The sequence below is a fragment of the Aptenodytes patagonicus genome, chromosome 4 (genome assembly GCF_965638725.1).
Source record: "Aptenodytes patagonicus chromosome 4, bAptPat1.pri.cur, whole genome shotgun sequence".
NCBI lineage: Eukaryota > Metazoa > Chordata > Aves > Sphenisciformes > Spheniscidae > Aptenodytes > Aptenodytes patagonicus.
In genome coordinates this window covers 60,106,901-60,121,608 of record NC_134952.1, presented here as the reverse complement: position 1 = coordinate 60,121,608, position 14,708 = coordinate 60,106,901, and the positions used below count along the sequence as shown (strand labels likewise).

Here is a 14,708-nt window from a genome sequence, read left to right as displayed (position 1 = left end):
GTGAGGGCTTGGCTCTGTTCAGCATGGTACTGCAAGTCCTTTCTGAGTTTGTTTGACAGGGAGAAATGTGGAATGGGATTAAATGATGGCAGCTGGGTTGTAGTCTGGAAGTGGAAAGGAGAGAGTTGAATCCATTGACAAATGGGGGTGATGGAGCTTGAAATGCAACCAATAGCAGTTATTTTGCCAGTGTTACAGTCGAATCAGAAAGGATAGTTTGGGTGACTTGGTTCAGCTGACTTCTAGATATTTTAATCACATGATTTCAGCAAGGTTGGTAGTTTTATGCCTGATGGTACTGAAATAATTCTACTAACTTCAGCAAAGTTGCTCAGGATTTACTCTGAGAATGTAATTGGGCCAATTAATTTTTTTGACTTGACAGGCAAAATCTTATGTAGCTGTAAACTACATGTTAAACGGATGCCCTTCGCAATGGCCAGGAAAATATTCTTCTTTTCATGTATACATGGAATACTCATTACCTTTAACAGTAGCTATATGTGTGTGTCAAGTGACATGTGAGCAAGGTCCTGGGCGTCAGTAAAACAGGGAACAGGATTCTGAACTCTTCTGCTATCTTTAGGTTGGTGCACTGGCTTGGTGTAGGAGCTCTTACTTGCAGGGACAGTGAGTACCTGTTGGAGTTTGGTATAACCCAAGATGGGTAAATCCTTTTCCATTGACTTGATAATGCCGCTGTACTTCTTCCCAAAATTAGGACAAACATGACTTTCTAGATCAGCTGATGGCCAAATGGCAAAGCATTTTGATGTGCCTGGCAGGTGCTGATAGAGGGACTCTAGGTCTCATCCACCAAATGGTGGTTGGTGGTTGTTTTTTTTTTTCAGTCTGCTGCTTTGAAAAGTAGAATTTGTTTGCTGTAAATATATCAATAAATGAAAGAATACAAGTGGTGCCAGTGTAACAATGTGCTAGTACCACCCTTAGTCCTAAAGAAGAATATGTGGATTTTTTTGAAAGACCTGACTGTAAGGCGTAACTTCCTCTCCCAGTTTGGGCCACTTAATTATTGAATCTATCTCCTTAACAGCATAGGATTAGTCTTTAGAAGATTAAGAGAAAGTTACGGAGCCAAAGCTTGTAGGAAAACTGCACATTGTCTATCCCTCTGTTTTCAAAGTTCTTAGCTGGTGTGAAGCAATGTAACTTAGTCATCATCACTGATTCATACCAATTAAAAACCTGAGCCCAGTTTTTCTGGTGCCTCATAAATATGCATTATTACAATGTAAATTATTTATTCTATAGCTAAAAATGTATCTCAGAGAAGGAAAAACTATTCTTGTTTCAGGCTTTTGGTAGGTCAGTCCTTTTTCCCTTTGAGCAAGGACAACCTGTTCATGCTTTTGGAATGTTCTTTTTCAGAAAGTAGATGGAGAACTGAACTGAAGAAAATCCTGCTTTTTGCTGTCTTATGTGTGAACAATATACACCATATTTACATTTTTGTGTCTTTAATAAATTAATGATGTCATAGTTTAACTCATGATTCAAGCCCAAACACTGGAAAAATGCAATAATAAATAAATTTTAGAAGACTATTTTCCATGTGTTGCATCTGATTTAAAAAATAAGCATAGATTTAAAATTAAGATTGATGGTGTTCTTAACTATCAGATTAAGATAGATTCTCTTGTCTGTTAAAGCTTAAGTGCATAGCTGAGTCTTTCTGTAGTGTGAAGGTGGCATGTTGGGTCCCACCCCTTAAGGTGTGTGGCTGATTTATGTGACCTTTTTTGATATATGGCGAGGTATATAGTGGAGTACATACAATAGTAATCTGCTTTCCTTTAGTAAAAACTGTCTTCCGTAGAGCAGTATAAAAATACTAGATCTGCCACAGACCTCTGGCACTGCTGTGCACATAGAGGACAAATTATTAAATTATTAAAAAGAAATAAGGCACATTGAGGGAACCTCTCCAGTAACACAGCAATGATCTGGCCATAGTCTATCTGTACTAATTATTTCTGATTTGGATCACTATAATATAGGATTTCTGATTGCAAAGATTAGGATACCCATTACTAGGAGGTGAATGTCACCGAAGTTGTGTTTTGGTGTTGTGCAAAGTGGTGTTCCCCAGGTCTCAGTATTGGGGCCGGTCTTGTTCAATATCTTTAACAATGATCTGGATGAGGGATTGAGTGCACCCTCAGTAAGTTTGCACAGGACACCAAGTTGGGCGGGAGTGTTGAGCTGCTTGAGGGCAGGAAGGCTCTGCAGAGGGACCTGGACAGGCTGGATCGATGGGCTGAGACCAACTGTATGAGGTTCAACAAGGCCAAGTGCCAGGTCCTGCACTTGGGTCACAACAACCCCATGCAGCGCTACAGGCTTGGGGAAGAGTGGTTGGAAAGCTGCCCGGCGGAAAAGGACCTGGGGGTGTTGGTTGACAGCCAGCTGAACGTGAGCCGGCAGTGTGCCCAGGCGGCCAAGAAGGCCAATGGCATCCTGGCCTGTGACAGAAATACTGTGGCCAGCAGGACTAGGGAAGTGATCCCTGGTGAGGCCACACCGCGAATACTGTGTTCAGTTTTGGGCCCCTCACTACAAGAAAGACATCGAGGTGCTGGAGTGTGTCCAGAAAAGGGCAACGAAGCTGGTGAAGTGTCTGGAGAACAAGTCTTATGAGGAGCGGCTGAGGGAACTGGGGTTGTTTAACCCAGAGAAAAGGAGGCTCAGGGGAGACCTTATCACTCTCTACAACTACCTGAAAGGAGGTTGTAGAGAGGGTGGGTGTTGGTCTCTTTTCCCAAGTAACAAGTGATAGGACGAGAGGAAACGACCTTAAGTTGTGCCAGGGGAGGTTTAGATTTGATATTAGGAAACATTTCCTGACCGAAAGGGAAGTGGTTGATTCACCATCCCTGGAGGTATTTAAAAGACGTGTAGATGTGGTGCTTAGGGACATGGTTTAGTGGTGGAGTTTGCAGTGTTAGGTTAACGGTTGGTCTTGATGATCTTAAGGGTCTTTTCCAACCGAAACAATTCTATGATTAATATTTTTGAAAAAGTCTTGGAAAACCTGTTATTAGTTACGTTCTTGTTCCTACATGGTTTCTACAATGGTACTACATCAGTAGTTATTTTGACAGCTACTTCTACTGAAGATTGAGAAGAATTTGGGGGTTTAATTGGAGGAATTTGAGGAGGGGGGAGGAATTGTTTGTTACAGCCTTATTATTGACTTGTTACTTTTTATTGCTTATATTTCAGTTAAAATTTCAAGTGTCAAAGTCTAAAGCTGTTATCTGGCTGAAGTTGGTTTTGTGGGAGGTTTGAGGATTTTTTCCATTTGTTTGTGGCTTTTTCTGTTTGTTTGCCAGTTTCTTATGGTAGGTAAGAAAGGCAAAACTTCTTGAGCAGCTGACTTTTAGTGCTTGAGAAGATAAATTCAGATAAGTAATTGACTCTTAGTTTTTGGAAATATAAACTCCCCAATTTCTTTAACTTTCAAAATTCCCTTTGTAGATACGGAATAGCAGTGGCATTTTTTTTTTTTTTTAAGTTTGAATGAAAAAAAAATCCTTTCTAAACTTTCTGTTCATAAAAAATAGATTCATAAATGTTTTTGGAAGAATAAAGTCATTTCAAATATTTTGAAGCTAAACTAAGTTAAAAACGAAAACCAGCTGATATTCTGGCATTTTACTCTTACTCCCTACCTATAGGTAAATGTAATGAGCTTAGGAAAATAATGTATTGGCAAACTTGGCTACTATAAACTAGCTTTTGTTTATTGCTCAGCATCATTAATCTTTATTAACCAGCTCACGCCACTGACATTCAAACTTTTGTTTTTCTTTCTAAGTTTTATATTTTTAATATAAAAAGATATTAAAAACAAACTACTTTTAAATACTCTGGGTTAAGTTCAATTCAGCATGGACGTTTCTGATACTATTCTAGAGAGATTTTTACCCCAGGCAAGAAAGTTCAGAATAGTTGTGTCATATGTTGTGTCATATGTTGTGTATCTTGTGCAAGCTGTAAAAATCTGTGGACTTCTTGTGAGCTGACAGTGTAACTTTATCCACTGCTCCTTCTGCTGCAATGAGTCTCCACCAAATCCTCCAATTAGTGCAAAGTGATAAAACTATAGACAGATGGAAAATTAATATTTATAGCAAAATGCACAGGGGTTTTGATAACTGGAAACTCTTGGAGCAACAGATGATGTTAGCAGTTAAGATTTAGAGAAAGCAGCCTGTTCAGGAAAACATGAAAGCCTGTGTACTTTCTGAAGCAGTAGGTCATCTAGTGATGACCTTAAATGTCAGCGTTAGCGTTTCTGTGAACCGGAACCATCTGTGATTAACTGTTTAAAACGAATTGGTTTGTATTGGTAATAAATAAATAGATAAACATATAGAAATGATTTCCTCAAATGGTCCCCCAAAGCCAGTGGAAGTTTGCAAGATCCGCCTCTCATCTCACAATTTCGAAGAGGTTTGCAAATGCCACCACTTTGACAGAGACCTGGGTAGTGCAGAAATCAAAAAAGCTTTTAATGAGAGGGAGAAGTGATTCACATCACTCAGTGGCCCTTAAATACTGCTGGCCTGACGAGCCAAAGGTCAGAGGCAGTGGTATGATTTCATTAATACTGGTATAAGTCCAGAGTAATTTTCCTAACTTCAGTGGTGTGGTTACTTTGGAAATATTATAATAATAAGTATTTTTCTGGTGATTGACACATCTAAATCTAGTAATCTCAGAAAAACGTCTTAGAAGGGATCAGCGTTTGATGTCAGAGGAAAGAACTGAACTGGAGCCCCTTTTTTGCTGTCACTGTACACAGCTACTAAACTGTGTAGAAACTTACTACGTGTTATAACATGCCATTACCTGGGTAAGACGTTTCCATAAATATCTCTTGCAGAGGCTGGAATATTTCAGGAGGAAGTTGCAAGGTTCTCCACACTGAAGTGACACTTTTGCTATTTTTCAGCATATAATAACAAAATATTCTTGTCTTGTTAAGTATGCTGTTGGTTATGAATATCCTATGCCATTCTTGCTTTGTATAATACTGTTGTCTTAAACTTGTGTTGCATTATGCCATTACCATAATTATTAAAACAGAACAAGGAAGAAGGATTTTAGTGAGATTTATAATGTTCTGATGGGAATAAACCCCTCTACTTTCAAGGCAAGAGCTGCTCCTCTTTTTTTCTTTTTCTTTTTCTTTTTTTTTTTTTAATCCAATACTCTTTTATTTCCCTGGCAAACTAATGCTATTTCACGTGTATATTGAAATTGTATCACTAATGTTGCTTTTCATCATCTTAGTCTTTTAAGCCAGATTGACGCAAATATATAATGGAAAGTAAGATTTGGCATTCATATGCATTTAAAAGCTATGGGATGATAGTTCAGATGATTTGTAAAATCTTATAGCTGTTTAATGTAGCAGACAGTTGCTTAACTATTTGCACAAAAACACCTGTGCACCTAATATCTATTACAAAGGGTGAAATACAGCCACAGCAGAGGTACTTGCGCTTCTGCATGCGTCGCTGCTTTTGGAAATTCTACCCATGCACTTGCCTCTCTTCAGAGTTTTGAGAGTCCCACCTGTGGTTCTCTCTTCAGAGCAGCAGCATTTCAGTACTTTGTGTCACCACCACAGCTGCTGCCTCTCCTCCTAGCTGTACAAGGAGAAGTGCAAGTGCAGTTTCCTTGCATTTTCAGGAAAAATATGCCAAGGTCAACAAGAAGAGGGGAGAAATGTTGTACTGATGTCTGCAGTTTAGAAAGGATGTTGAAAGTTGGAGTGCAGAAATGAGGGACAAAAAAGATTTTATTTTTTCTTTAGAGGTGGCAGCAAACACTGACTATAGTATGCAAATATTTGTGGAGAAAGGACAATGGGTAGTAAAGGATTCCTTAGCAAAAAGCATACAGGGACTAAGCTGTTGTGTTATGACTAACAGATACAAACTGGAAGCAAAGCACCTTAGACAGTGTCTAACAACACATACACTGTTGTTAGTGTTTGGGGATGGCAAGCCAGGTGATGGTTTCTTCATCTCTTGGACGTTCAGATAGAGGCTGGATGTGTTTTCCAGAGGATTTGCTCTTATAAATAAATACTAATCTTTGGGCTTAATACAGGAATATCTGAATGAAATGTCATGCCCTGTGATAAGAAGATTGAAGGAATGGTGCAGCAATTCTGAGGAATACAAAGACTTTTTCTGAGAGAAGAAAAGGAACAGTTTCTTCTCTGGGTTCGTGGTGGAAAGTGCAAGAATTGATGGGCTTCAGTGCAGCAAGTTGGACATAAAGAAAAACGTTCCTTGTCAGAACAGTGAAATGCTAGGGAAAAAAATGTCTGTGGAAGTTGCAGTAATAATTTAGATGTTGTTAACTTTTTCCTTGAGAAAGAGGAATGAACTGGATGACCTCTAAAGTTTCTCCCAGCCTTTTTTCTGAGAGCCTATAGTAGCTGTCAATTTTATCTTCGACTTCCTAAATCTTATTCTGTTTATCTTTTACCCCTGCTCAGCCACAGTCTCTGGACTTCATGTAATGCATCTGCTTAATGCCCTTACATCCAAACACAAATGATATTCTACATATAATTTCAAGAAAAAAAAGTTACAACCCACCATCTTCTTTTTAGGTCCTCCAGGGAAAAGAGGTAAGCGGGGCAGAAGAGGAGAGACTGGTAAGTTTTCAATTTCATAAGATCCATTGTTATTTGGTGTCTGTGTTTTTGTGAGGATGCATACCCAGCATGACTTCATTTTTAGTTTTATTGCTTGTGTGCTCTGAAAGAGAGTTTTGAAACTTCTCTGGTAAAAAATTGTGACCCTTGGCATATACCTGGTGGTCTTCCAGATAGTTTTGTAGTCTTGGGCATCATTAATTTGTAGGCACACTTCATAATGTTTGACATGGTACCATTGGTAACACATTTGTAATTGTCAAACCATTTTGGTGTCTTCTCACACTTGCGCAAGTTAGAATAACTCCATGTAAGTCAGTAGTCAGAGTACTGTAAGTCAGTGTTGCATCAGGCCCCCTTGGTTTGAGGCGAACAATTTTATAAGGAAATAAAGGAGGAAATAAAATTCCTTATGTTAAGAATGTCGGTACTCAGGGAAATAATGTGATAAATAGACTACTCTGTATGAGAGGAATTGTTGTTTACTAGAAATGAGTAGCAATTAAGTTCTTATGGAAATAAGAAAAACATTTGTTGGTTCGTTACCCTGTACCAGGGAGGTTACTGTTGAGAGAATCCTGCTGGTGGTGTTGAAATTTCATTTGAGAGAGTGTTGTGAGATGCTGAGCACCTCTTCCTGCTGCGATTCACGGGAATTGGAACTGTTGATTACCTTGCGGGATTGAGTTTTTCATAAAGGTGAACTTTCTGGAGGAAATGCAGGAGAAAATGAGTATTTCTATTCTCCTTGGGTGTCTCGTCTAATCTGCCAGTTAGGAAAATCTTCCAATCAACACGACCTCTGTAAATCTTCTGTAGCCTTTCTTATCTCTGTAAATGATCATTTATCTGGCTCTTAAAAAGTATTTCCCTATTTTCCTGCATCACAAAACTGAAGCCAAGCCCTGCCAAAGGTTAATACAAATCACCTTGGTGTTTCCATTCAGTGTTGGCTTAGTATTTACTTCAGAGAAAAATGCTATGATACAGAAGGAAATTCTATGGTTGAAGATTGTCTTACAAATGATTCTGGCAATTACTTTGCAGGATGCCTGTTGATTCATTTTACATCTCAAATAAACACATATTAAACTATTAATAAAGGAAATTGATATCTCATTTAAAAACAGACCTGCACCTTAAAATGCTGTTTAAGAATGTTTACCAGGATAAAGAAATTACCTTAGTTACTGGACAATAAAATTGCATTGTTAAAACCAAAAGGCTGTCAATATTAAAAGCAATCTCAAATTACAGCTGCTGCTGTTTTATACTCCTTTTGCACTTCACTTTATTCAGAAATTAGAGAGAGGCATAAAAGCTTAATGAAATGCCATTGATTTGGGAGCTGCAGCTGCTCAACTTAATAAGACTGAAATAGTAGATTTGATTTGTGGCCCTTTGATAATGTTTCCAAGAAGTGCTATACAAAAGTCTTTGAGTCTAAATAATTGAAAAAATGTGCAAATATCACTTCACGAAGTGTGACATTTTAATGGGGAGCATTTTATATGTGTGCCTTGAGAAAGGAAGGTGAAGAAAAGAAAGTTCAGCACTGTCAGGTGGCCACCGAAACCTCGCCTTATAGGCAAAGTTGGACGGCTGGAAGATGCCGGTACACGTATGTCTTGACAAGATGCCAAGGTTAAATGCCAAGGGTACTTTCTGCAGTTTTGCAGCCAAGATGTGATCAGATGCCAACCGTGTGGCTAACTGAAACTGGTGATGTGGTTACATATGCTTTATGTGGAGTCTGACAAAATGAATTGTAGTCCATGGCTGGTATTTTTGGACTGGCATGAAATTGCATGGAAATGGATGGAGAAGCAACTTGCATAAGATTGCATGACTGTAATTGAAGTAAGGTAAGCGCATGCATTTAGGCATTAGTCACATTTACAAGTTGCAAAGCACAACCAAAGCTAAAAAGTACTTGAATGGGAAAATGTGTACAGTGTATTAGCAGTGCTGCTCACTTACGATCCTGAGGCCTTGCGCTTGGCTTCATACATATGTGTCTGTCTTTAATAACTTCATGAGCTTACATATTCTTTTTTTCTCTTTTTTTTTTACCCTCTTTCCCTCTCCCCTGCCCCACAGGACCTCCTGTAAGTACAGTGATACATTGTTGGTTCTTCCAGAATCAGGGAGAAATCTGTTAGATCCTGTTAAGTTATCACCGTGATAAAATGATCATGTATCATCAAGAGGGAAGTTTGATATTTATACTTATGCAGTCTAAAGACTCGCTAATTATCTTGGAGCTGAATAATTTAATCAGAAAGTTCCTTAAGAAAAAAGTCTCTAAAACAACAAAGCTTTATATTCAGCGCTCCAGATAGCAGTTTGGATCGCAATTTCACGTAAGTATGTTATGTTCATTTTGGTTATGACTTGATAACAGATATTTTACTGAAGTATAAAAATGTATGAGTATGCTATCTTAAGTTCAGATTGGTCACTCTGCCTTTTGCTGGGTAGTAACTTCCTCTGCAGTTATCACACAGTCTTGGGGTACAGGCTCCTTGTTCTTTGGAATTATGCAGGCTCTTCAGCTCATTGCAGTGTAATTGATACTGAAGCCAGTAAGTGCTTGTGTAAAATGAATATTAAGTAATACTGTTCAGTTTAGTAAGTTGGTTGAATCTTATGCTAATACTGTTTGTAAGAAAACAGTTTCTCTCTTCTTGGGTTTTATGGTTGTTTTGGGTTTTTTGTTTGTTTGGTTTTTTTGTTTGCTTTGTTGTATATTCCCAGGGTAGGTCAAAAGTCTGACTTGAAGAACAGAACTAACATATATCTCAAACATTTGTATTTGTCATGCCATCCATGTGCGCCATATGGTGTAAAAGTGTGACCATTAAAACAGTATTTCTTTTACAGTGTTTGCAGACTTCTATTTTTTTTTTTTTTTGATAGGTATAGTATTTCCACAGTATTTTCAGGACCAGATTATCTGTCTGTTCTATGCTACATGCATGTTTGAGAGTAGTGAATTAATATGTTGAATTTCTGCTGTGACCTAATGATTTATAGGTCTATGTAAATATGTAAACTCTATATACTGAGCAGTGATACTACTTATCCTTGAAAGATTTTGACCATGTGCTCAGCAGTTCATAGTGGCAAATTCATTTAACAAGCCATCAATGAAAAGCCAGGCTTAATGCATAATGGTGCTGTTTATTTGAAAGAAACACTGGCTTCCCCAATTTCTTTTGCAGTCTTTCCATGAAACACAAAGAGCAACCATAAATCATGATACAAGCGATTTTCCTGTAGCAAGACAGTGTGGCACGAGTTCACTATGTGCCTCATTATGAATGTCTTTGACTTCAGCTCCCAACTGTTTTAGTATAGGTCCATTTAAAAAAGAAAAAAGTCTCAGACATGGCAATATTAACACAAATCTGAAATAGCTCCCAAAACTGAATAATTTTAAGAAGTAGCTGACTTAAAATTCCAAGTTTCATACTCAAAACTTACAAGACTTCATCTCGCTGACAGGTGATAAGGGTTTAAGTTGCTACAAGGCATTTAAAACTGTAATTTCTGTTCCTAATACACTTTTTTATTTTCATAGACACAGTCTGGCTAGGGGCAACTCTTGTGAACTTAGTTATTGTTTTCACCTGGGAGACTGTGGTAATAATTTTCATTTAAAATATCAAATATTTGTATATCCCATGTAGCACTGCATGGAATTAGGTCTATGTTGTATTTTCAAAGGCTGCTGGAGTGCTCTGTTTATCTTCCTTGTACATGACTACTGAGTGTCACATGTAATAACAGTCAAAGGCTGAGGCTTTCAATTTTTTTTTTTATGATCTGTTATAGCGTTCTCAGATTTCTTCTTTGGCACCTATGTTCTAGTGGTAGCCTACGTAGCTAATACTTTACTGCCTAAACATACTGCCCTTTAGTCTACATGGATAATTCTCCTAATAACAAACAGAATTTCAGTGACCATCAGAAGTAGCCAGTAGCCTTTTAATTAGAGGGTTTATTTAAGTTAAAACATATAATTTCCATTGCCAAAGTCTCATTTCTTCACTGTGTAGTACCTATTTCATATTTATTATCATCACATATCAAAAATTAATCAATATGCAAATTATAATTTGCCAGTAATGTACTCTGCATGTTTGTTATGTCATATGTCATGACTGTGTTGTTAATGTGTGTCATACCATTTCATCTCATTCAACCAGGGTCTACCAGGGCGAAATGGCTATCCGGTAACTCATCATATATTTATGATAGCGTATATTACTCTAAAATCATGTTGTTGTATTTTGGTTTTCCTTTATTACTGTCAAAAAGACCTTTTTTCTCTTTCTCAGTTGCCTAGAAAATGTAGGACTTTCCTTTAAAAACAAAACAAAAAACCTTTGAGAAGTTTTTGAAAAGAACCTGAGTGTTTACAATGCATAAATGCAATGCACTGATTGTTTGACATTGTACATATTTTGTGTTGAGTTTCTGCATTCTTGTATACAAAATTAATTTTTTACTCTAATATAAAAAAATTCTTTAGCAAGATACTGCATCTCAATTTTCCATATTAGAAAGCTGTACAGTTGCCATATGGAACCTCTAAGTCCTTTCTTTTAATTCTGTCCTGTTTCCCTTGACTGCTTCATTCCATGCATTTTGAGCAAAGTAAAACGCTATTACAGAGGTCCTAGCAGTTGGTTGCATTGTCTATCACAGAGTAATTTTCTGATAATGGATGTAATTAATTTTTCTGTTAGTTTCATTCATATCTTTAGGATTTATTGCCTGAAAAAATAATATATGAAATAATGCATCTTTCTAAAATCTATTAACAATATATTTCTTTCAAGTAGTCAGGCAAGCTGACTGCAGTGTCCCACTCAAGGAAAGAAGTATATGCCTACTGTCACGTGTATATTAGAAACCAAATGACGAAATGTGTTAGTGGATGCATTTCAGAGACAATACATATGCACAACATAGCAACTGTTAAAGTATGATAATGATCTTACTTAAAGCTTACTTGATAGGAAGCTTACTTGATAGTGTAGCTTAGAGGGCCCTCCCATACTGATTTACCTATGTATTTCAGACAAAAGATGCCTAATTTTTCAGTAAGTTTTAAAAATGTTTCTGTTGGTAAATATAAATTGCATACCTTGAACACCTGCAGGTAGAGGACAATTTCATAGGATCATAGACTTTCAGAATGATTTGGGTTGGAAAGGACCTTTATAGATCATCTAGTCCAACCCCCTGCCGTGGGCAGGGACATCTTTCACTAGATCAGGTTGCTCAAAGCCCCGTCCAACCTGACCTTGAACACCTCCAGGAATAGGGCATCCGCAGCTTCTCTGGGCAACATGTTACAGTGTCTCATCACCCTCATCATAAAAAAAAATTCTTCCTTATGTCCAATCTAAACCTATCCTCCTTTAGTTTAAAATCGTTGCCCCTTGTCCTGTCACTACAGGCCTCGGTAAAAAGAAAAAAATCTCTCCACCTTTCTTATAAGCTCCCTTTATATATATTGAAAGGCCTCGATGAGGTCTAGCCAGAGCCTTCTCTTCTCCAGGCTGAACAACCCCAATTCTCTCAGCCTTTCTTCAAAGGAGAGGTGTTCCATCCCCCTGATCATTTTTGTGACCCTCCTCTGGACCCGCTCCAACAGGTCCGTGTCTTTCTTATGCTGAGGGCTCCAGAGCTGGACGCAGTACTCCAGGTGGGGTCTCACCAAAGCAGAGTAGAGGGGCAGAATCCCCTCCCTCGACCTGCTGGCCACGCTTCTTTTGATGCAGTCCATTTCAATACTTTTCTCTGTGCATCTTCTGTAGCTGCAGAGTTTTCTGAGAAATGTTACCAATGAAACATCATCCAATGTCTATCTTTACTATTAGAAGTAGTTGAAAGTCAGCTGGTGAGGAATCGATCATCAGTATCAAGAAACCTGCTTGGATATACTGAAACCATTATCAGGTCTCAGAGTACACATTCCCATTTCACTTAGAGTGCTTAATATGTGTAGGTGAGCGCACAAGTGTGTGAAGGAGAAGATGGAGTAAAAAGCTTGCTAAAAACCCTTTTTTGGTCATCATCCAGCTGTGAGCTCTGTATACAAAGATTGGGATTTAAAAGAAAAAAGACCCACAGTGACAACAAACCAGCCCTTAGGCTCTTAGGTCACGGCTTCTGTGGAAATTAAATATTTTTGGTGTTCCTCATTCCAGTTAATGAGCTTAACGCACGAGGTAAAGTTTATATTGTGCAAAGCACAAAAGCCTCGTAGATTTAACTTCTTGGCCTAAAGTGTAAGTTGAGAAAATGAGTGAATGTATTAGTGATGGACTCGTGCATGTTTTGAAGGCTTCATGGGGACAGTTTGAAAATATAATTTTCTTTAGAGCCTGAAGGCCCAGTCCTTTGTCCTGGTCCAGCTGCTTTGTTGAAGAGATTTGTTGTGGGATCTGAAGACAACAAAGGTCTTGGAAGCCATGTTATTGAAACTGCTGGGTCTAGTAGTGGCATTGTTATAGGCTAACTGTAGTCTGGATGCATTTCTGTGTGTGCGTGCAGCCATCCGTGCCTGTACAGGCAAATGTGTGCCTTCAGTAGTGCTTAGCACTGATTGAACGCTGCTTCTTCCTGCTTGAAAATGACTGGGAATAGAATTTGGCTTTGGTTCTTGAAAGTTGTCACTTGGCTGGCTGTTTCAATCTTTTCAGTTACAGCCATATCCTCCTGCTTTGAACAGGAAATATGTAACAGCAAGTGCAATGCACTTTAAAAGTACTTATACAGTCCTGTAGAGCTCTATGAAAAGGCTATTAGTGTTTAAAGTTATTTCTCTAGAGTCCTATTTAACTCCTGTAGAAACTTTATTGCTTTAATCTTTATTGGATTTTATAGGATATTCTGTGAGGATAGTGAGGTATATCTGCCACATATAAGCTGAAAAGCTCTCTGCTCAATAGGCCAAATCATAACATTGTGATCTCACAAAAGCTAGTGGCTCTTTTCTCCAAGACTTAAGTTTTCATTGTCTGTGTTCATTCTAATTTTAAAAGTACCTTAAGAAATAATAATAATAACAGTAAAAGGAATTACAGTGAGAAATCTAAGTTTCTGGGAAGATATGGTATCAAAAGTCCAGCAAATAAGCTGGACTTCCTGCTAATGAGTACCACAGTTATTAAGGGGTTTATAAGACTGTGATTAATTGGTTATTATGTAAGGCACCATGAATACTATAAAAAGTGTACACTGGTACAGCTCCTTTTTTTCCTTATTAAAAGCTTTGTATAACAGACAAGTGACCAAGTTCAGAGTTGTAACTCTTTCAACTTGAGTTTAAAATTGAAATAGGCTATCACATCTTCTTACATAAAGGACAAAAAAAGAGTGCACAAACATTAGAGAATGAGAACACAGGCGTTTGTTGCAGGGGTTTTGTATGACAATGTCACTTCAGAAATAATGCTAGAACTTGGGAAAAAATAAAACCCAACAAAAAACACAGCTACTAAAAAAATCCCAGCAGCTTGTGAATGCGGTGAAGAGGCCAAATACACAAACCATGCAGTGCTCTGCAGGGGAAAAAGAATCTTACAAGCTGGTTGAATGGGTAGAAGTTATTTACTATTTTCCATTGAAAAACTGAAGCAGTCTGAGAAAATTTTTCTTACTCCTTTTCCCAAGTTGGGATACAGATCAAGCTCAACATCCAAGTAAATCATCATGGAAGTTTTTGCATATATGGTGGTAAAGCTGCACTGTCTTCAGAATAAAGTGTCAGAATATGAAGATACCCATATAGTATTGCTTCATGAAAGAGGGGATTGGGGAAATTTCTCCTACGTCTTTCCACGATGTCAGTCTGCAGAGCACTTGATGCATTTACAAGACTTTTAGGAACCGTGGAGGGTTATGGCTGCTCCAGGTGACCACGTGCCTTGTATTAAATGCCATTTCTCCTAACATCCTTGTTTTATCTTCAAGAAATGTAGACAAATTC

The 14,708-nt window shown here is 38.0% G+C and overlaps 1 protein-coding gene across 1 annotated transcript in view; it reads left to right on the top strand.

Annotated features, from left to right (window-relative positions):
- The window catches only part of COL25A1 (collagen type XXV alpha 1 chain), a 337,364-nt gene that overhangs the window by 162,628 nt on the left and 160,028 nt on the right, over positions 1–14,708 (top strand). The window contains exons 3-4 of the mRNA XM_076336882.1: positions 6,656–6,700; positions 8,801–8,808. Of these exons, the coding sequence (XP_076192997.1) occupies positions 6,656–6,700; positions 8,801–8,808 (53 nt within the window). The remainder of the gene's footprint in view (positions 1–6,655; positions 6,701–8,800; positions 8,809–14,708) is intronic.